The sequence below is a fragment of the Labrus bergylta genome, chromosome 12 (assembly GCF_963930695.1).
Source record: "Labrus bergylta chromosome 12, fLabBer1.1, whole genome shotgun sequence".
In the NCBI taxonomy this organism is placed as follows: domain Eukaryota; kingdom Metazoa; phylum Chordata; class Actinopteri; order Labriformes; family Labridae; genus Labrus; species Labrus bergylta.
The window spans coordinates 5,018,395-5,041,501 of NC_089206.1; the positions used below are offsets into that span (position 1 = coordinate 5,018,395).

At 40.6% G+C, this 23,107-nt stretch overlaps 1 protein-coding gene across 4 annotated transcripts; it reads right to left on the minus strand.

Annotated features, from left to right (window-relative positions):
• Positions 1 to 13,809: 13,809 nt before the first annotated feature.
• Positions 13,810 to 22,500, minus strand: znf217 (zinc finger protein 217). 4 transcript variants are annotated; one of them, XM_029280600.2, is made up of 6 exons: positions 22,249 to 22,471; positions 17,944 to 19,321; positions 17,392 to 17,499; positions 15,919 to 17,286; positions 15,367 to 15,492; positions 13,810 to 15,243 (listed from the first exon to the last, which is right to left on the minus strand). In XM_029280600.2, exons 2-5 carry the CDS (start codon positions 19,262 to 19,264, stop codon positions 15,380 to 15,382), a joined length of 2,910 nt encoding a protein of 969 aa, XP_029136433.2. In that variant the 5' UTR covers positions 19,265 to 19,321; positions 22,249 to 22,471; the 3' UTR covers positions 13,810 to 15,243; positions 15,367 to 15,379. The 4 variants fall into 4 exon arrangements, with proteins under 4 accessions (XP_029136433.2, XP_065817663.1, XP_065817665.1 ...); XM_065961591.1 differs by adding an exon at positions 21,920 to 21,989 and having other exon boundaries at positions 13,810 to 15,492; XM_065961593.1 differs by having other exon boundaries at positions 13,810 to 15,492; positions 22,390 to 22,500.
• Between the last annotated feature and the right edge of the window lie 607 nt (positions 22,501 to 23,107).

Here is a 23,107-nt window from a genome sequence, read left to right on the forward strand (position 1 = left end):
ATCAATTTGTAACACTTGACAATGAAAAAGGGCAGGCATTTTTCAAGCAGCAATGTCAAAGTTTATTGCTCTGGGTACGCTCTTATTGGAAGCCAGACATCTTGAGCAGCGTTCGGCTCTAATTTATGGGCCCCAATGTGCCAGTTACTTTTAAAGGAAAATGTTTGGATACTGGGAAGATATTAGTGTTGCACCTGGGCTGTCTGATTTCCAGGGCCACCGGGGATTCATGTCATGTTAGAAAATACAAAAAAAAAAAACAGCAGAGGAGAGGCTCACACTCTGGCTGTTTGCGAATGCAGGGAAAATGCCATTAAAGACGTAAATCAGGCTGAAATGTTGCATGCAAGTCACACATGTGATGACGTAAGAGCCACTGAAACGCTTGAATTATAATGTTTTATGGCTGGAATGTGTTTTCAGGGCATTTAATGCAGCATTACCTATAACCTTAAATATGTTACGGCAGATTTGAATTGCTTAACGTTGGAGGTGGACTTTCTGAATGCAGAAGGGCCCAATCCCTCAAAAATACAGCAGACTTCCACTTACTGAGAATAAATATCTTCAAGACAGATTGTGTGACTGAATGAGCTCCAGCTTCACTCTCGACAATCAGAAACATTTTATTAATATACAACCAGGCGGCATCACGGCCACATACTGCAAAGATAGAACCTACTAAAGCCTGGTTTATACGTCTGCATCAAATCTACACTGTAGCATACATTTTCCTACATTTTCCTTTCCTGGCTTATACCTGCTCTTTTTGTAAAGTGTCTTGAGATAACATTTGTTGTGAATTGGGGTTGTACAATTAAAGATTGATTGATTGAATGGATGGATGATATTTAATGACGAGAAGACGGGACCCTTTAAAGGCTTTATATGCGATTTTTTGATCCAGCAGATGTCGCCCTTGAGCACCAGCATGAAACCAAAACAACTTGCGCTGCATTGTTGTGTTAGCATGCTAATGCTAGCTATCTTTATTATGCTGGTATCTTCACACTGCATGTAAATTTACCTGAAATGAGCGTGATCTAGAAACACAGTTAAGCAGTGAGTACAGCATGTTATTTTTCTTTTCTCTAGTCCCTCAATTAAACAACTTTTATATGTGAGGGGAGGAGTCAGCCGGCCGTCCTGGCGATGTAAACAAAGTGAAGATAGGACTCTGAAAACTCTGAAAGCATCACAGACAGTGGGACTCGGGTGTTACACCCATTGTAGACAGTCATGACTCACAGAGTTATTTTCAGAGGATATACTTGATTTCTATTATATTTAAGTGTGAAAAATCACATATTAAGCCTTTAAGATGGTTGTGGAGCCATTTTCAGTGGGTCGCTAAGTGTGTCTTCCGGTGTGCTGGTAAAAAAAAATGGTGTCAAAGTCTATGAAGTGCTTTTTAAACATGTTTGTTTTGTTCCATTTCTTTGTTCTGTCATATGTTTTTTACCGTCTGATGTCTAAACTGCACAATGTTTCATATAATAAATCTGATTGGTTGAAAAATATCCACAGTTAAGAACCACTGGTGTACATGGTGAATTGTTAACCATGCTAAATATCAGCTAATTAGCAGTTTCAATGTTAGCAGTAGCATTAGCCCCCAAGCCGTTGAGTAAGTATAGCCTCACAAAGCCGTCAGCATGACTCTAAATCTGGTCAAATCAGGCTTTAATCAGCCCCGTCTCATCAGCTCTGGATTGCTTTTATTAAAACAGATGAATCCTGGTTTCGGTTCGTCATTGAGTCCAGGCTTTACACAATAATCCTCCCTTTCCTGAGTCACCTTTATGAAAGGCCTCTTTGATCATTCACGATGCCAGATTACTCTTTGTTGCTCAATAACGGTCCAAACACTTAAGAGTTTATTACGTTCTCCCCTTAGTCGATGCATGGCTGCTGGCTTTGCAAAACCAGAAGTTACAAATTGAGAAGTGTCATGGGTGTTTGTTATGAGTGAAGAAACGCTGTTGAAGCCGCTGCAGTTGTTCGTCTCCTTAAATATGATGGAGACGGCTTCACATGAATCACCAAACTTTTCAGTCGACGATCACACTAGTGTTTTTAAAACTGCATATATGTGGTCCATCTATACATGCTCAATTACCCTGCCAAAGTTTTTTTTATGTGTGCTCCTGTGCACACAATTTATCCAGCACAAAGTCAAATCATTTATTTCCCCTCATTCATCCTGATAGAATGAGAGACCCGAGGAACAACAGCCAATTTAGACAGAAAATCCCAGTTCAGCTCGGGGTAATCTGATTTCTCTGCTCCCCAGAAATCTACATGTATAGTGCTTATCAACTGGATTACTGGCAGGTAGGAGGAATAACCCAATTTGAGGTTACTTGTTTCTCTGTGTGTAGTATTCAGTGTCACATTGCATTAGAAGAGGACGGCTATTGCTTTGCGAAACAGACGCGTAACTTCCTCGCTCCTCCTTTTTTCCCAGATCTAACTGCTCATTCATTCACATGTTGTTGTTTTTTTTTTTGCATTAAACCGCCGCATAGAATAACAAAGTGATCACATGTAAATGCACTGCAATCACATAATGGCTCTAAGGGATGCATTTAAAAGGGAAATAGAGGCCTGAGCAACCCCCCGTCTTACTTTCCTCATTCTTCTTTTTGAAAGGAACATTTGTTTGTTTCTTTGTTTTTCTTACATGTGTTGGATGTGACTGATCTCAGATGGGCTGACATTAAGCAAAGCATATAGGCTTTAAACGGGGAATGCTGGCTTTTAAAAAAAAACCTTTGTCCTATCTTAGAATTTTTAGGTATTGATATGAATTTTAAAAAAAAGTTTTGTATTTCTCCAGTTTTTGTCTTGCAGTCCTGAAACAGGCTTTCCCATGTAATCCTTTGGGGCAACTACCATATAACTGTATGTATATGAAAAGTGCTTGTATTTACCACAGAGGCTCAGGTTGCTGTTCTAAGTATCTGACAATATTTCAGAAAGTATCCCAACAGAAGTAGACCTGACTCTTTAAGCGTTAAAGGCTTTGTTTGTACCACAACCAGCTGTTAGATTGTTCCCTTCAAAGCCAGTAATTCTACCTCACAAAAAATAGGAGTCTCAAGCTAATCGTGCCTCACAGTTTAGTTCTTTTTTTTTTTTCATTTAGTGCTTTCACACTTGTACAAAAGTTTCTCGAGGTGAGCTGCATGTTTGGATTCAAAAAGGCGGATTTTTCTCTCTGACTTATCCGGAGTTTCTCCTTGCCATCCCCTTGTATTTTATTCTGCAGAAAGTCCATGAACTGTGAGCTGATGTGAGAACGCAGCAGGATATAACCAGGAGCTTCAGCCAGTGGTGAGTGGATGGTGACGTTTATTCCCTGCGAAACTGCACGACCATAGACTATATAGTACATGGTGCGATCTCTGTGAACATAACTAAACTGTAACATTATGTTTTTCTCTTCTTTTGTTGATATTGTGATTCTGTCTCAGTCAAAATGGCATTGGTATAAAGGTAAATATTCTCATTATAGCATGGTTAGCAGACTCTATATTGCTTCTTCTACCTTGCCTGTGTAGGTCTTTTTGCGTCATGTCTTGCGTCAGGAGACCCCGTTCATTCAGTGTAAAGATTCTACCTAATACACCTTTAAGCTTCTTCAGTTCTTCAATTGAGATTGTTTTAAATGTAGTATGTATGCTTTATTATTCACTTAGACCTCAATATATGTCAATAATAAATTAATTGGCTTTAAAAACACTTGAATCCCTTAAAAACAGGGGGCTCTACCCAGACTCCCCCTCTGCAGATATTATACCGGGCGGAGCTTTTGGTTGTGGTAACGGATGACCACGATGTTCCCTCATCACCACAGAGGTCAATGTCCCCTGAACGAGAGAGCCGAGCGGCCCTCCCTCCATGGTGATTATCGATAAAGAATGACACGCCAATGTAGACACAGGAGGAATTATACTCCGGGGCCAATCAGCTCCCCCTCTCTTGTTTCTGCAGAGGGACAACCTTGCCTAATGTATAAATACTGTGGAGGGGACAGTATTCCCAAACCCTATCCAGTGACTATAAAGGAAACGGAGTGGAAACCATCAGGGATGCAGGGAGCCATGTCAGTTTCCTTTAGACACAGTCCTCCTAATATCTTTTAAAGGAAACAATCATCTTTCCTGATGAACCCAAATGTCCTATCACAGCCAAGGTCAAGTACACCGGGGCTACACACACACACACACACACACACGCACACAGCTTCAGTAGATGCATCATGTGTTCAACTGTGCATTATGTCCTCGCAGTGCACTTCAGGGTACGTTTCCATCTCAAGGTGCTGAAGGCAGATGCTTCAAACGCATTTCACACACAAAAGTAGACTCTCATAACGTCACATTAACAACCCTTAATAAAGCCTGCAGGCGCTTCACTTTCAACCTGGACCCACACTGTTTGTCTCTGTAATCCCATCTCCAGACTGCAGAGTCAATTAACTGGCCCTGTTTAGGATTTACTGGCTGTAAAAACACGATGAATGCCTTTTTTGAACACTGTTATATTGTTGTAAACAAATATAAGGACATATTAAAGTGTTTGTTAATGTATTTGTTTCTTTACACTCATTTGATGAGGCATTACTGACTGGTTGATAATCAGTTCCAGGAGCCTCATCACACAGTATATAACACAGTTTTAATTACATTTAGACATATGTTAAGTAGATATGAATTATATACTGTTTAAATGTTGCATTTGAGTCATTTTTATCACATGCAACAGCCAGAAGTCTTTTTTAATATCACATTGAATATCAATTTGATATCATGTCCTGCAGTCAGGGGCGTGTCAAAAAAAAGGAGGGGGCCAGGGGTGGCATTGCCCCATCTTCAAATCTTATTGGCCACCCCAGGTGCCACCCTAAAATCCTTAACTATGATAGGCTATTTGCCGAGCCTGTTGGAGTCCACCATTCAAGGTTTTGTTGCAACAGGAAGCTCATAGTTTTCAGTGTCCAGTTCTTTGTTTGCGATTTTTGAAATACTTTAAATTGTGACTTTACACATTACTTTTGAGTCTTTGAAGAATTAAGCTTAAAAGATGTATATGTTGCCATTATCTTATGTTAAAGTCTTTATATGTGATTTTTCACACTTAAATATAATAGAAATCAAATATATCCTCTGAAAATAACTCTGTGAGTCATGACTGTCTACAATGGGTGTAACACCCGAGTCCCACTGTCTGTGATGTTTTCAGAGTTTTCAGAGTCCTATCTTCAGTTTGTTTACATCGCCGGGACGGCCGGCTGACTCCTCCCCTCGTGTATAAAAGTTGTTTAATTGAGGGACTAGAGAAAAGAAGAACAACATACTGTACTCACTGCTTAACTGTGTTTCTAGATCACGCTCATTTCAGGTAAATTTACATGCAGTGTGACGATACAAGCATAATAAAGATCGCTAGCATTAGCATGCTAATACAAAAATGCACCGCGAGTTGTTTTGGTTTCATGCTGGTGCTCAAGGGCGACATCTGCTGGATCAAAAAAATCGCATATAAAGCCTTTAATAAGAGGTCGATGTGATGGTTTTTGACGAGGAAACCACATCATTGTTTCACCTTGTCCTCGTGTTTGCCTACAAAATCATTTAAGTGTTTTAAAGGTCATTTATTCATTGTTCATATTCTGCCTTTACATTCTAAATAGATGGGTTAAATAGTGTTAACTAACAGGCAGGAGGAATCCTTATAAACTCATGGTTAATTTATATATTATATATGATATGATTTAAGCTGCAGGAAGTGAGTACATTTGGTCGTAGGTGACACTCGGTATATTTACTGCTCTGTTTCTTGCTGACGAGAACTGTAAGACGGAAAAGTCAGGGGGAAAAAACAGTTGCTTAGGAGGTGCCATGTCCTACCAATCACTCTCTCCTTCTAAAGGGGCTCCAATGGCACCTGAGGGGGAATCTCATGGCTGTCATCCCAGAAAGCCTGCCGCACTGATGCCTGCTTACCATCTGCTCCCCATATGAGCAAAAACAGCCGATTGTCTCGTAGAAGGCAACTCAGTCGCACTGTCATCCAACTAATATTCTTTTTAACCTGTTTTTTCGGCAAGATTTTGGACGACGTAGCTGTGCTGGAAGGCCCCGATTTGGCACCTCGAGATAGCAGTGAATGATTGTGGTGTGCACACCGCATAGCAAGGGTCGAATGTGTTTGAAATGTATATCACAGCCCGGCCCCGTCTCAGCGTGGACTTGGCATCTGACAGTGAAAAAAAGCAGAACAGTGGGACCCTGTCAGTGTTACACTTCCTGTAAATAACCCCGCCATGCCTTTGGTTTTATCATTCCCTGCAAATGATTCCAGGCCCCTCCAGAGTCGACAAGAAATAGCATTATTTTATGGCATGGAAGAAAGAAAAAAAGAGGGAGATAAAAAGAAGAGCGAGGGAGAGGGAAAAAAAGGGAGATGGGGCTAAAAAAGGTCCTTCAGGGAACATGGTGTAAATGAAGTTCCAGGAATGACACAGGCGAGCAATGAGGCGTGGATGGAAAATATACGCTGCACATCATCGGATAGAGATGCCAGTGAAAATGGCTTCATTGAAGTGTCAGCCCTCATCCATCAATCAATCATCCGCAAGAAACAATAACGCTGCGGCGATGGGGCAGCTTTTATGGGGCTTACTCATGGGTATCGGAAACAGCACTTAAGTGTAGTTCTGACACTGGGAGAAAAACAGAGGTGAGTTGCTCGGCTTATTCCACATGCAGGTAGAGCAGATAGGAGGAGGACGGGGAGGGGGAGGACGAGGGGGAGGGTGGGGGCTAAGTATACAGTATGCACCTCTGACTGGAGAGAGCTAGAAAGAGGAGATTTTATCACCAGAAGAGAACTGTAACAGCCACTTCCACACATGGATGCCTGATATATGCTGTTTTTTTATATCCAAGCGAGCCCTCTTCATGATTTTCACAGTGGAATTAGAAATGAGGCAAAGAAGTAGGTTATAATATCATCGTGTCAGAAACACAGTTTAGCTTTAAAATGTAAAAAAACGTGTTTATTTTAGTGTTAAAAGGGTCATTTTGGAATTTAAGATTTAAATGAAATCGTCTTCAATAGTCTTTTCTTGTTTCACTTTTGAACCATTTTTTCCAACGCTGGCTAGAGAGGCTTCTTTTAAGCGTCTTTTCAGCCCACAAATGCTAACGAGGAAGTGTTGTGTTAGCGTAGGACTTTTTAATTTCTTGGAAACGTGGTTATTTTCTTATGTGCACCATAAGGCGTCTTTCAGGAAATCATTATAGACGTGAAAAACAGCGGTTTGAGGAAGTAACAATTTCATTTAGCACATTCAAATCTGAAACAACAACAACAACACCTTACCTGTTTGTTTTTGAATGATTAGCGCAGCTAGTACTAACTACAAGTTGCCGAAAAACATGAACAGATAAAACAATAATTAGCGTTTTTTTCTCTTTGTCTTTCAGTGTTTTTTACCAACAAATGAAATTTAGCGCGTTCAAATCTCGCCCCGGTTGTTCAAAATTTTAACACGTATAAGAATGATCCTGATTTGGTAATCCAGGATTACGTAATCCAGCGCTCTTTTTTTATTCCAAGGAAAAATGGATTGGATCAACCATACAGAGAATTAAAGATGGCCACATCCGGATTACTTGAGCTTTAAAGGAGACTAAATACAAGACACTGTCCACAGGGGGTTTGATATTGATGCTAATTGGTCAAATATTTAATGGGGGTAAAAACCTTCTCTTCAATAACCCTAATGTGTACTTTATTTACTTTGTCGCTGAGGCAAAACAGCCTTGTTAAAAAACACGTTTGTCCAATTTAACAGTTTTCTTACATTGTTCCCTGTAATCCAGTTTGAATCCAGCCCCCCCTCTGGGATCAGGATGATCCTGAACAACACACTCTGCAGGTTTTATCCAGAGTGAAAAAACAGGATTTGATTTTATCTGATTATGTGTCATCTGTTTTTTTTTTTTCTTTTGAACAAAATGATTTCAAGATTTGATCCTATCTGATAACTGTTGGAGTTTTTTTTGTTTGAACAAGCGAGCCCGCATGATCATCTCTGGTATTTTGCATTTGTTAGCGTAGATGGTATTTTAGCGGCCCTGCACACACGTGTAAAGACCAGAATGCTTTGCGTTTTCATTGGGCCAGAATGGTTTGCTTATCTCACTTTGTGTTAACAGATTTCTTTTTGTATAAAGGGAAAAAACAACAGTCTGTACGAGGCCTATGAGCCTACATCATTTCTACTGACTCTCTTGGCCTATATATAGGCTTAATGCTTTTTCCTGGATGCTAACATGCTAAAAACAGATATTTCCTAGGGTAACATGGAAAAGCTTTATAGAATGAAATGCAGAACACAAACAATTGGTTAAGTTCAATAAAATATCAAGAGCACAGATTCAGGTGTTGAACAGCCACCTCTGCATAAGTCAGTGCCAAGTTTGACCACCCCAGTCAAAAAAACCCATCAGAATTAAAGGTCACAGTTTGGGTTAAAAATGTTTTTTCTGTAACATACATAAAGCTATTGTGTGAAAGTTACTACTTAAAAAAGCTGATGTTGACTGTTGGGTTTCAGTGGTAGATTCACAGAATAGAAACACACTCTGGTCTCCTGGGGGGTCTAAGACGTGTACATTAGGCATGTATTCAACCTGACCTTCTCTCTAAGCAGCTATAAATCCTTCATGTATAACATCAGCTGACTTCTTTATTTGCACCTGTCATGATTAGAAATACCTGACTATCACTGTAATGTAAACACAGGTGACGTTAAGCTGCTTGCACAGGCAACATATAAGACTTTGTTTTCATATTTTAGACCAAAGTTACAAAGACTCCAACCTGATTCATATCTGTGTGCACAAACAAACAACCTCGGCAGACTGAGGGCCCTGGAAATAGAGCAGCACATCCTTTAAGGCTATATGTTCAGCACTTTAACAACATAGAAATAAACAAAAAACTGCTAAATGGTCCAACAGTCGCTTTTGTTGTACGTGAGCCTCTTGATTTCCCCAAACCAACTCTCTTGATGGCTCCTCGGCAACATGAAACATGACACGTCATCCATTATTCTGTACATGTGCCTTGCTATCTCAGCCCGCTCCATATGGCCTCTGTTGTCTCCAGACACCCAAATCCCTTTTCCTCAGGCCAGGGGCTGTTTTTGTGGGAACCATTACATTGCTCCTCTTCCTCAGAGGAATGGGGTGACGATGATGAGCAATCACAGCCAGAGCAGACTTTCTGCCTCAGATTCTGACAAGGATATTCAACAATTGACCGTATCCGCTTTGTTGGCCCAATTGCTAATTCATGCAAGTTGACAATCTGGAGGCAACAATTATGAGTGATGAAAGGCCTGAAAATAAGAGAGCACTTAAGGGGAAAGCAGAAAAACATGAAGTTTACTTCATGAGGGAGGGAGAGAGGGAGAGAGGGAGATTTTTAGAGTCATAGGACTGAAGATAAAAACATCCTCAGTCACTGATGAATCTACGGAACATCCTCTCTTCTCAAACCAAACACTCTGAACAGACGAGTGCGTGACACGGAAAACGCCATTTGTGTAATGAAATGTGCACTAAAATAGTGTCTGTGTGAAGCCCTAATCATGTGAAGGCTAATGCAATAACGGCCCAGCTGGAAGGTCATCAGGTGTGCCAGGCCAAAGCATGTTGAGAAATATCCGAAAATGTGCATTCAAATCATGATTATTTATTTTAATCATCACTGTCTGGATTTATATAAGGCCTGGTTTTAATTCAAATTAAACTGCAGATTTGATTAAATAAAGAAAGGTTTAATTATCAATAACTTCTATTTCCCATGTCTTCTCTCCGTACTTCATTAAAGGATCAAATCTGATTTGATTGAATAACTTATTGTATTGTTCCGTCGCTTTCTCATATACAGAGCAACTATGATGCTATAACTGGCTGTGTGATCATCAGATTCATATCCTGAAATATTTTTCATTACAGTTGTTGTATTTAGATTCTTTCATTTTAATACGATGTAATATTTTATTTTCTAGGGACCTGTACTAAGTACCTATAACGTGGTCCCTTTCCTGTGCTTCTAACATCTTCTGAATTGACAGTTAACTTCCCTGAGTCCTTGAATTCTTTTCAGTTTTTTCCAAGTCCAACCATCATGCATCTTGATGAACATGAGGCCTGCAGTGACATTCATCTGCCGTGGATAAAGACGTGTAGAGAAGAGGTGGGGGTCAGGACAGGTTTCTGCGATTGATGCACACATTTTAAACATTCCTTGACGCTCAGAAAAGGCAGAAAATAAACCTTCAGAACATAAAGTAAACAGAGAGGGGAAATTCAGAGTGCGTCCTCGCCCATCAAATGGACTCCTGACATGAAAGCCTCGCAGCACTCTGGACACGGTGGATTGAGAGTTAACGGGATGCACGTCATAAGCTGTTGTCGACTTGCCTCCTCTGCCACGCACTTGCACTAACTTTGCCACAGTGTGTGTGTGTGTGTGTGTGTGTGTGTGTGTGGGGGGGGGGGGGGCATATGAGGGTGATGCTAAGTGAAATGCTCATTTTGCGTTTGTGATTACCAGGGCCCATGGGCGATATGCACTAATGTGAGCTAATGCAATAGATTACACAGTGCTGGCCCAGGGGAACAGACAGCAAGCAGATGTGGTCGACTCAAAACGGGAGGAGGGGCTGAAAAAAGGAAAATCTAAGTTTAAAGTGTTCAATGCGCTGAAGATTGTCTCTTGCAATTTGCTGTTTGCAGAAAGCGCCGCCACGATGGGTTCTGTCAGCCATCTCTGTTTATAGACAATAGTGCGCTCGTTGTCTCGCAAGATGTAGGAGGCTGTTAGCAAACTTCTCCCAGGAAGCTTTTTAAGGACTCACACGGAAACACAGCTCTGTTTGATACACACTCGCTATCTGTGATGTCATCACCAGGTGTGTTTGACAGCTGATGATAGGCCACACCTCTGGGATGTTTACAATTAAGGTGTGGCCACAAAGTGCAGGATTCACTTGACTTTAAATCAAAAATCTAAAATGAGCTGACATGCACATTTTTATCTTGAGTGAAGAGGTGAACTTTATTTTTTTTTTAAATGATAGTAACTTATAAATCTTAGTTTTTTCCGCAAAAAGGCAAATATATTTTTTGCAATTATCAACTATGTACTCTGTACTTCCACTATGAACAGTTTTATCATAACTAACAGAACAACATATTGAAGATGCAAGGCTGTGAACACTAAGTCTGAAAAAGCTTTAATCTAGACTTTGCAAACACTGCCCTCTAGTGGCCGATCTGAGTTATTGATGGGAAAGAGGAATTTCACCTAAGCCAAATTCAACTACATTTTATTTTCATATTTCACACGGTTTTTTTTAGTTCTTGATGCATTTATTAAGATACAGGGAAGTGGATATAGTCAGACAAAATTTGGGAGATAGAGAGAGAGAGAGAGAGAGAGAGAGAGAGGAATGACATATGAGGTTGGATTCAAACCCACTTTGAGGACTACAGCCTCCATACATTGGGCATGCACACTAACCACTAGGCTACTGGCACCACAATGTGTTGATGTATTTAAGGTTATAGAGTTTCTTTCATTTCTTATTTCATCCATCCCCTTCTTGTCGTTCTTCCGAGTGGCTTGTTCTTAAAGTCCCTCGAGCTCTCTTACTGAACTCGGTAAATGAGCATTTTATTTTGAGGCCCCAAACATCCAGCAAAGTCTGAATATCGGAGTTCTTCCCTCTCTTCCAGAGTTTAGGATTTAGATTTCTAGTCACTTTGTTTCAAACTGTGACTGTTTTAAATGGATCTCAGTGGTCTTTGTCCACTAGTGTTTGTTGTGTTTTGCTTGTAATCTCGACGGCTTTGGAAATGAGGGAAACTTCAGTGTCCTTTTGAGAATAAATAAAGGTTTGAATTGAATTGAATTGTTCCAAGGTCTCATTTGTATTTTGTGCAAAGCTAAAGGCCTTCCTGCAAACTCTGTCTTTATTGAAATCACACTATAAACCCTCTTGTAATATCAGTCTGCGCTGATTCCATTTGTGCCTAGTCGCTCTGTTGAACTCTTTGTGTTGCAGAAACGTGGTCACTTTTTTTGGCTTTCAGTGTTTCATTGAGTTTGCTCAGATTTTTTGTTAAGTACTTCCTCGCAGTGTTTTAAGTGACCTACACACAAAGAAATTATTTACATTTACATTTGCTATCATCATTTATCACAGGTGTGAGGGTGATTCAGGTTACTGAAATTGTAGTTTTAGTGTGGAGATGCTGGAGGAGAATTACTCTGAAATGCATTTCACATCTTAAGGGCCCTTTACGAGAAAAGCTTGCATATTAAAGTTCACTGTTCATCTTATATGCAGCAGTTGACTCGGTCTGTTAAAACAATCTTAACTTTATCTGAACCTTTTCTTCTGGGGATCCAGAGCCCCCACTGTTCTACAATCTGCAATTAAAGCGGTCATTTGAGGTCGTCCCCTCGGAGCGAGTTCAAGAAACCAGGCTTCTGGGGTCTCTCTTGGCCTCAGCACATTATAATATATGCACATAATATCGTTTTTAAAAATGAGGAGCGGAGGCTTGAGCATCAGCAAAAGTGTTCTCCCCACCTCCCTTTAGACGTTATGAACACGGATTAATCACCACTTTTAATACACATCTGATTATTGTCCTGTAGTCGAAAATCTTTTATCAACAAACAGCAATTAACATTTCTAATTTAAAAAACAACAACTTTTAAATTGCACCTGGTGGTACAGTCAAGCGGCTGCACGGTGGGGCAGTGGTTAGCCCCGTTGCCTCACAGCGAGGAGGCTCGTGGTTCAAATCCCCGACTGACAGGAGCCTCTCTGTGTGGAGAGAAGGCGTGTCCTGTACACCGTTTAAGTGAAACCAATAACTCGATAACTTTCCAATATCCAAAACGTTGCCAATGTATTTTTGCAGTTTTGACAGAGTTCTCGTTTTCCCTCTCGTCAGCTTTGGGTTATAAAATAAGACTGAAGTTCTGTCACTTCTTAGTTTGTATCATTTTAAAACACCTGGTGTTAAAGGAAATGTTCACACATTAAACTATCTCATGGAGTAGGTGTAGGACATCAAACTATTAACTCAGCTTGAGAAAGGTGCAGGAGTTTTTCTTTTCAAAACATCTGGTATTAAAAAGTATGTGAGCATCGAGAACATTGACAATCTTAAAAAAGAAAGGCGATTTTGTCAGACCAAGAATTAAAAACTATCTAATTATTTACATCCCACAACCTGCAGTGTGTTCAGTGCTCAGTGGATTAGTGTTGTAGTCAAGACCACACTAACCCGAGACCAGGACATACCCGAGACCGAAGGCCGAGACATTTAGGGATGGAGACAGAATCAAGACCAGGACCGTAAATATCCATGAAAAATCATCATCTTGTGTGCAGCGGGCGTCACCCACTTATACCTGAACACCGGGAAGGTTGCGGCCCTAACTCCAAACAAATTAAGAATGAATTAAAATGATTTGTTCTTTTAGAAAGGGGCGGTTTCCTTCTTATCACAGTAATGACTTTAAGTGGTTGTCTCGACCAGTCTTGATTTAAAAATTGGAGTCCGCCTAGTCCAAGACCAGGTAAAAATGCTTTTGATTCCGAGAAGAGCCCTTCAAAAAGTGCACTTGAGACCGGTCTTTTGAGTCCTACAACACTGCGCTGGATTGTGAATGACCATGGAGTGTTAAAGAATACCACAGAGCTGTTCGCCTCTCACTTTATTATTGAAATGTGTAATACAAATCTCAAACAATATTTTTCATTTTTACATAAGTACACATGTGGGTTACTAACCAAACAACGACAACAAAAAGAAATAACTTAAACCAAAGGCTTTCAAAGTGGCAACAATTCAAAAATGACAAAAGAAGACTAACTAAGCTGATAAATGAGTTCACCTGAGACTCTGTTCACAGTGTAGAATTCAATCCAGACATCCATCGACATAGCTGCTGTTACATTTTCATTCTGTCTAAACTACACAGTCAAACGAGAGCAGTGGATGAAACGACACTTTTAAAGGCTCAACGTTAGCAAACTGCTGACTGTGCAGTTCAGAGAACACAGCCATGAGCATTTCACACACAAACAGAACCTCGTACAGCTGATGGATCTGAGGTACCAACTAAAGCAGATGATAACCGTTTGCCATTTTTAAGAAGACAAATAACAACCTGAACAAAATCTGTTCTGTGTTTAAAACTGGGCTCGTAAATATAGAGCATATCAAAGAAATCCACCAGAAGAATTGTGTTACAGTTAATCACATGCCACAGGTCGGTTCGGCCCGGCCGCAGCAGTAGTTGTTCCGTCACCAGATGTGTGTGTGTGTGTTTTGTGCGGCTGCCTGATGAACACATGTCCATCTAGTCACACTCCAACTCAAAACATGTGGCTCTGCTCGGTACAGAGGCCCAGCTGACATGATAGCTACAGCAGCTTTTTTTTAAAATGAAAATAACAGTGTCGAGAGCACAACATGAGGTAGACCACTTCAACATACACAGGACTCTTTTTTTTTTTTTTTTCTGTGGCCCGAAGCCGTCAAGTTATTCCAAAAAAATTCCCACACACACCCCTCAGTGTCTTGGAAAAAAAAAAAAGGAAAAGTAAAAGAGAAAAGTTCTAAACTGCTGCATGGACATCAACAGGAAGTGAACTGGGCAGCAGCAGCAGCTTTTTTTTTTTTTTTTTTCTTTTCACAAAAATTATAATTCATACATTTTTATTCAATAGAATTTTATGTACTGAACGCTTAAGAGATATACTAACCCTACCCCAAATACAAAACTTTGCTGTTATGTCATAGACATGTACAGAGTCTGGATCAGATATGGATGAACTAACAGAATGAAAAGGGAGAAAACATCACAGTGCACACCCGTGGAAATATATCTTTTAGGAAACTTTACCTGCACTGGTTTTTTTTTTTTAAACAAAAGAAAAAAATATCTTAAAGGCCTCTGCCCTGAAATGTTTATGCAGCACAGTTTTCCTTGACTGGAAAAAAAAACAATATATATCTCAAATTAAGGGAGCCAGGGCCCTTTTTTCAGCACAAACCATCCCTCCTAAATGTTTATCTTAAACTTATATTCCAAGAAGTTGTCCAAATAAGGTAGCAGCAAAGTTCAAATCTAAAGAGAGGAGAAGAAATACTTAATGTTTGTCAAATATGAAACATGTATGTCAAGATCCACACAGACGATTTTAAGATTCTGGTCTGGGACTTTTCAGAGTGGTTTTCTTTTTTTTTTTACCTTGGTGCCCACTCTAGTTACTTTTGTCAGTGGTCCCATAGCGTTGGTTAGCGAAGGGGCCTGAGGGGTCTCTCCTCTGCAGGTTGGGCAGAGTGGGTAAGTGTTGGTACAGCACAGTTCTGCCCCCTGAGAAACAAAATCTTTAATGTTAACTCTACAGACTGCTTGAATGTGCAGATTCAAAATGACCCACTTTGATCATCGGTTATTAAGACAACCAGAACTTGAAACTTTGATATGATGCAGAAACAAAAATGAAAGTCCTAGGCATCCAATATTTGGTCTTTTCTTTCTTATTTTTATCATCAAAAACTGCAGACAATCTCCTGCACACTGTCTAAATTGCACTAACAAACAAACAATTGCAACATACGTGTGCAATTTAGACGATGTGATTCACCTGTCTTAGGAAATAGATGTAGCTTTTAAAATGTTTTTCGATACCAGCGATCATTAAAGTAATAGATACTGTGTTGTTTAAAATCGCATGGTATCGAAAATGATCTGAAATGTCTACATGTCTTTGCTGAAGCAGCTACTCTTAACACATACCTGCTCTTGGGTTGGTCAGGCCTCCGTGATTGGGGTTGGCAGGTGTGCTGTGATAGAGAGACGCCAGGTCATTGGGCGTGTACGAGCGCAGGAGGTTCATCATGCTCCAATCAGAGTCCAGACCTCCTCCAATCGCTGCAGAGGATGTTTTCAAAGTGTCAGACAGCGAAGGCGTGCTCTGCCCCTGCGACGTGCTCTTCACACTCCTCCCCGAGAGGAGCAGCCTGCTGGATGCGTCCGATGTTGATCCTCTAAATCCCGGCTTCTCGCTCGTCTCCGCTTCCCGTCCCGTAGGCACCACATACTTTAACTTCTTGCTGGAGGGTTCACCAAAATCCATCTGCGGGAGCCTCCCGAAACGGCTTGAAAGGCACAGTCTGGCATCCGATTGCCAAATGACGCCGCTCCTCGCCGGGTAGCTCCGCTCGCCGATTCCCACTCTCTCTGGGGGGGCCGGGTGGTCCAGGACATGTTTGGTAGCCGTGTTTGATTTCCTCATGAGCTCTGTGAACCTTGTCGAGTCCTGACTGGGATGTGAATTAAGTCTGAGACGATGGCTCTCCTGGGTGACATCATGTGAGGGTGCATGAATTGGGGATCGCTTGGGGGCGTGCGGCAGGTTAATCGGCGCCTTTTCTTGCGGTTTAGCAGGTTGAGGGGGCGGGGACTTTGTCCGACGAGGATGCGGCCGATCTATCATCGGCAGCGGGGTGACATCCTTCCCTTCAAGTGCAGGAGGACAACCTGTGTAACGCTTTTGTTTCACACTTCCTCCAAATCCGTTCTTTTTCGCACAGTCCGACTTGTCTTTGTGCGTCAGCTTTTTGTGCATTATCAGAACTTCAGGGTACATGGTTTTATACGCACAAAACGAACAGGCGATTGGAGTTAATGCAATTCTTGGTTCCGCACCGGCTGAGATGGAGAGAGACACTTTTAAGGACAGATTTAATGGGGCCTCAGAGTTCTCGTCTTTTATTTCCTCCCTCTCCATCTTCAGGTTAACAGGTACGGGGCACTTTACGACCACATCATCAATCGGGGAGTAAGCGGACTTTGCAATTAATTTCTCATACTCAGCATTCATCTGGATGAGCGGTTTGCTCAGCTTGCAGCCCATGTTGTCAAATCTGTCCTTTGGCATTCCACTGGAGCCCGGTCTGGCTGCAGGAACCCAGAGTTTGGATCTATTTGGAGCTGGATTCTCATGGTCAGGTTTCACATCATTTGGAGAGGACGCTAAAGGAACCGGTCTGCTGGGAATTTCTACATAAGGTTTATCCTTGTGGCGGCGATCCAGGTGATACTTCAGAGAGGTTTTCTGGGCTGCAGCGTAATCACAATAAGCACACTTGAACGGTTTTTCACCTGAAATTAAAAAAAAAAAAACAGTAATGTTTAAGGGAATTTTTAAAAAGTGACAGACTCAACCTGCTGTGAGTTAATAATTCAAGCTAAGCGCGTTTCATTTACCTGTGTGTGTCCTCAGGTGAACTGTGAGGTAATAGCTTGATCTGAATGATTTCCCACAGTAGCTGCATGCTTTCGATCGGACTTTTGAACGGTCAAATCCATCTTCACCTTTAAAACAAAAATAGACATGAAATGTTTAAGACAAAACAAAAATCAGAAAAGGCATTTGTTATTTTTAAAAATGCAAAAGGAGGAGCGCTTTTTGCACCCCAGAAAGTTTAAGTTTCAGGTTCTCTTTGGATCAGGATACATAGAGTCAAAAATCTTAGACACTGTCTTAAAAATAATCGATAATTGTTAGGAAGTGACACAGATCTAACTCAACGACATGAAACATCTAGGAGTTTGATTTAAGGTCTCCACAGCCTGTGACAGTGAAGGCATTTTTAATTGTTTATAAGAGAAAGAGAGGGTGCCAGGGAGTTTGTCTTTTGATTAAAGCAGTTGTTATACTCCCTCCTGTCAGCAGAGGGAGCACTTGGTAACAGAGTCATTTGCATTCCACAAATCAAGACAGCATGTGTGAAGCTTGAAAGATCCCAAAAATGTTACCTGGACCCAGGTTTTCAGTCAAAGCCGCCTCCTCAAATCCCTCCTCGGAGCCTTCCTCTGCGTTTTCAAGCGAGTTCACCCTCGACAACTTCCCCTCCAAAGAAGAGGTCGGACTCTCTTCCCCTCCTCTCTCGCGTTTGTGGACCCTGGAGTGGAGGACTAACTGGTGGTAGGTCCTGAAGGTTCTCTGACATTCCTCGCACGTTGTCGGCCTCTCTTTATCTTTTTGCATCAGAGACCTCCTCTGTGGTTGGGGGTTTTCTGCTGCAGTCTGCGTCTGAGACCGGAGCTCTCTTCCAAGTACCTCTTTTGTGGCTTTGTCTCCTTGTCCCTCCGTCCAAATATTATTCAACTCCTCCTTATCCGAGCCGCATTCTTCGTTGTCTGTGCTGGCTTCCTGGCCCAGATCTTTAGTCGTATTAGGGCCCACTGCTATCTTGCCTTTTGTTGCAAGTTGCCAGGCCTGATATGTGTTGAAGGGATCCAGCTGAGGGATCCATTTTGATGATCTCTCTTCTAGCAAACTTTTTCCTGCAGGGTGAGACCTAAGTCCTAGACTCTGAAGAAAGGATTCTTGTTTTTGAGGGGGTTCAGTAGTGTCATCCATGCTCTCCTTGTCTTTATCTTTCCCCGGCTCCACCTCTCGATTGTGCACTTTACTATGTTCAACTAAACTGTCGTGGTCAGGGAAGAAAAACCCACAAACCATGCACATTTTGTAAACAGTGACTACGGCTTCTGGTGCTTGCTCCTGGACGACATCATTGACCGTGACAGGGGTGTCCAGGTCTTGCTGGGCCTTGCTCTTGACTCCTGGTTTCACATGCATTTTCATGTGGTTCTTGAGGAACCAGGGCTCTCTAAACCTCCGCCCACACACATTGCAGCAGTAAGTAAAATAGTCTTTGTGCTTCCTCATGTGGGTCTCCAGCTCACTGGCATCTTGTGAAACCTGACCACACACAATACAGCTGTGAACCTCCTCTTTCTCAACAGGGAGGGTGCTGGGTTTGGGCCGGGGTCTCTCTCCTGGGATCCTGAACTCGGCTTCGACTCGGAGCACGGTTGGTTCAAAAAAAGTGGTGGGGTGCTGCGTAAGTACGTGGGGTCCCAGCTCATCCTGATGGGCAAAGGTCAGGTCACAAAACATACAAGATACTGATACACTTCCTCCGGATTGCAACACAGCCTTTTCAGAGTAGGTGGCGTGTGGCGTCATGCTGGAGCCAGGCCCCGGGATGTTTGCATTGTTACTAATAAGAATATCTTGAGCAAGGCCATCTGGGCTCTCCACAAACGGCAGTGATGAGTGAGTCGGCATTGTCGTCTTCTGGTGGAAAAAAACAACGCTCTATGCACTGTCCAGAATATTAGGAACCTAGAAACAAAGAAAAAAAAAGTCTTTAGAAACTAAATAGTATGACAGGATCAGGCAACGTTACAGGAGAACAAATCTGTTTAAAATACAACCACACAGAGAGAAATTGGGCTCCTTTAAACTGAAACAGGAAATGTATCTTTTAGGCAATCAACTACACAGACGACTCATTTCCTGTGTCCAACGATAAGATGTAAAGAAACTGTACACAGATTATTTACTAAGGTGCACACCTTAGTATGCATGTCAAACTTAGTTTGTGAGTCATCTAAAGAACTTTGTAGACTTAACACAATCAAAGTCACTTTTAACTGTAAACGTGAGCTCCAGTCTGAAACAACTGAAGAGAGACTCATTTGGAAACTTCATCGTTTCAGTTCAGAGTGAATGATGACTAGCTGCAGAAAAATTTGACAAGGTACTGCAGTCCAGGTCAACATACTGTATAATCAAATAGTCAGCATTATTCTGGATAAAAACAACATTTTCTTTCTATTTTATACTAATAATTACATTTACAATTTGAGATTTGTTGAATGGTCTCAGTTTGGTTTGCACTAAACAACATCACACAAATTAAAACAACTGAGAAATGAAACCTGTTCTTGGTGTTATAGTAGCGGTTTTAATGTTATAGTAGTAACATTTTTTTAAACTTCCTTGTTGACTCGCACACATTCATAAGGCATGCTGCGTATGAATGTTTGTTTTCCATTGGGGGGGGGGGGGGGCTACCTCCTTGTGGTTTTGTCATAGTAGTTCTTTCCACGTATAGTAACTGACTGCTTATATAGAGGTGACTGGCACAAAAGTGGAGAGACAGGACCAGCGAGTTCAAAAGCTCAAGGCTAAAGCAGGTGAAGACTGGGACAACAGAAAAATATAAAGCAGCCCATTGTCACATAACAGTGTTTTGTTTTTACATATTTGAACAACATTAACTTTACATGTCCTGTACAGATATTTTCAATGATTCTTTAGCATCCCTCATCCTAACAATTAAATACTTTTATATTTTTTTACTTTGTTCCCATTTAGTAAGTATAGATAACTTTTCTTTAATGCATTTCAAGTAAATATTGTGACAACAGTAAATCACATAAAGGCTGCTCTATCACATTTAAATATCTATAGCTTCATGCTTTCGGGGTTGCTGCACACTTAAGACTTTTTAAGACCCAAACAAAGAAAAAAATAACATTTTTGCTTCATACTTTAAGGGATTCCATATAAGACTAAATGTTATCCTACATTTAAAAGCTTTTTTTTTTTGCATATCTTGCAACCCTTCCCAGTATTTTTTCATCTTAAAGCCAGATTTCCTTAAACTTGCATTTCCTTCTTTCTTCCATTATGATCATGTGAATGCTTACTTAATAATACACTGACATAGATTCTGCCTGTAATGGCTGTACAAGCAAATCCACAGGAGAGGAAAACATTTTTACACTAATCAAACAGTGTAAATAAGACATGACTCAGTCAAAGTGACATCTTAAATTTAAGAGCTCTCACACGTCAAAGTAAGACTTTTTAGGATACTTTATGACCTTGAGTTATACAAATCTTATTCAAGACTTTAAAAGACTATTTAAGGACCTGTTTTTTATTACTTTAAGACATTATTTAATATGAATACATCTACATAATGCTACTACTTTTATGCCTACCATATTTCAGCCACTGCCTCTCTTCCAATCTAGCACAACCTTTTATTGTGTACATAACTATAAATATATATGACCAAGGTACTGCTGTACAGGATTGCTGCCAAAAAAGTTTAATTGTGTTCCTAAATACAATAAAACGCCTATTTATCTATCTATCTATCTATCTATCTATCTATATTTATGCAACCTTCAAAACACACCTCAAACAGTGGATAAAAGTAAACCAAGTCTGTGACCACCTTTAACCTTTAACCTCTATTACTGTCTTGTGTCACTTGTGCCTTTGTGTTTGTATTTCTCTGTTACCTGCCTAGAGACAACAGATGGAAACTCGCACTTCTGCTATGATCTGGCATCTTTTACAGCTGTTCATTAATATGCCCTGTCCCAAACAAACAAACAAACAAATAAATCTATCTCCTAACTACAGGCATGATGTTGATACAGGGGAAATCCCAACTTTCACTTTGTAATTTCCCAGATAAAATCTCAACTATTCTCTCCAATAATGTAGCTTAACATATTTAACATGGGCCCAAATTGTTATTTACTGTTTAATATATATAATTACTTTGCCAGGTAGAACTTTTAACTGAACCCAGGTGAGCTGCAGCTTCACTGTGGACGATAATGAGGCGCTGTGTGTGTGTGTGTGTGTGTGAGTGTGTGTGTCCTTAAAGCACATGCATGCTTTGTGTGAGGCAGCGTTTACGTTAACCACCTTGTTATGGCACTAAACCACAAAAAAAAAAAAAAAAACACAACCCATAAACGTTAACTAAAGGAAGGACGCTCTTAAATCACCAGTTTAGACGGATAGAAAAACAAACAAACGACGTAAACTCCACCAAAGTTTGTGTTGCGTGTGCTATTACATTTCTATGTGTGCATAATAAGCAGAACACGAGGAGTCGGTGTCTTTTCTTACCGATACAAATCTCCATTATCGATCTTTGTTAACGATGTTTCAGTCGGTTAACTCTTCATTGGGGGGGTCGCTTTAAATCACAAGAAGTCAGTTAACGTTACAAATCGAGTAGAAGCATGTTCCCATAGTTATTCGTATAACAACCAGATTTGGCGTAAAAAAAATCACCATCAACCACCCAGCTGGGTTTCTTTACTTTGTCTTATTAGTTTAACGCCGGTTTAAAGTTAACTAACCGGAAAACGTCGCCAACTTTGTGGTTAAACGTTAGAAAACGACACCTTCTGTTGTCTCGACTCAACTGTAGAAACTCACCAAACAATACCTACCAAACTGAGAGTTTCCGGATTAATAATGACACTGACAGTGCCGAGCGGCTGAGTTCAGTGAGCTCGCTGCTGTTTTAGTTCTTTCTTCATTTCGCACAAAACGCGTTGTTGTTGTTTCTGCTGCTGGCACGACAAGCTCACCTAGTCAATTTGTTTGAATGTTGAATCTCATATTTGTTCGAGTCCTCACTGTGCAGCTGTTGAGTTCTGAGGCAACCCCCCCCCTCTCTGTCTCTCTCTCTCTCTCTCTCTCTCTCTCTCTCCTCTCCTCTCCCCCCTCCCAAAACGAAAAAACCCTAAACCACGCATAGGGTGATCACGTGTTTATGAAAAACAGAAAGGGATTAGCAGCACGAATAACCTAAAAACACTACAATAAGATAATGAGGTTTCATTATTTTTCGAATAAAAAAAAACTTTATTGACGCAATTTGATTTACCACTCATTTTTAAGATCAGTAAAGCGAATGGGGAACCAACTAATAACAAAACATACAGGATAAAGGGGTAAATACATGAACTAAACTAACTAGTTTTTACAGCTTTAGATATGTTTGTTGTTGTTGCAATAGGGTTAGGTTTCTGTTGTGAAAAAATGCAAGCATGTGTATAGGCCTAAGGGTTTTGATAGTAAAACAAAACTAGCATTTTCATCACCCATTTGGTTGGAATGAGTAAGAACCCACACAGATATGTTACTCATCGTTTTAAACACTTAAATAGTCTAATTATCGTTTTTTTTTAAATTGATTTGAATAGATTATAAAAACCTGTTGGGGAGGGAAAAAAAGTTTTACTTTTTATGTTTTAGTGAAACCCCCAAAAAGGTGAGTTATCAATGCAGATATGATTTTTTTTA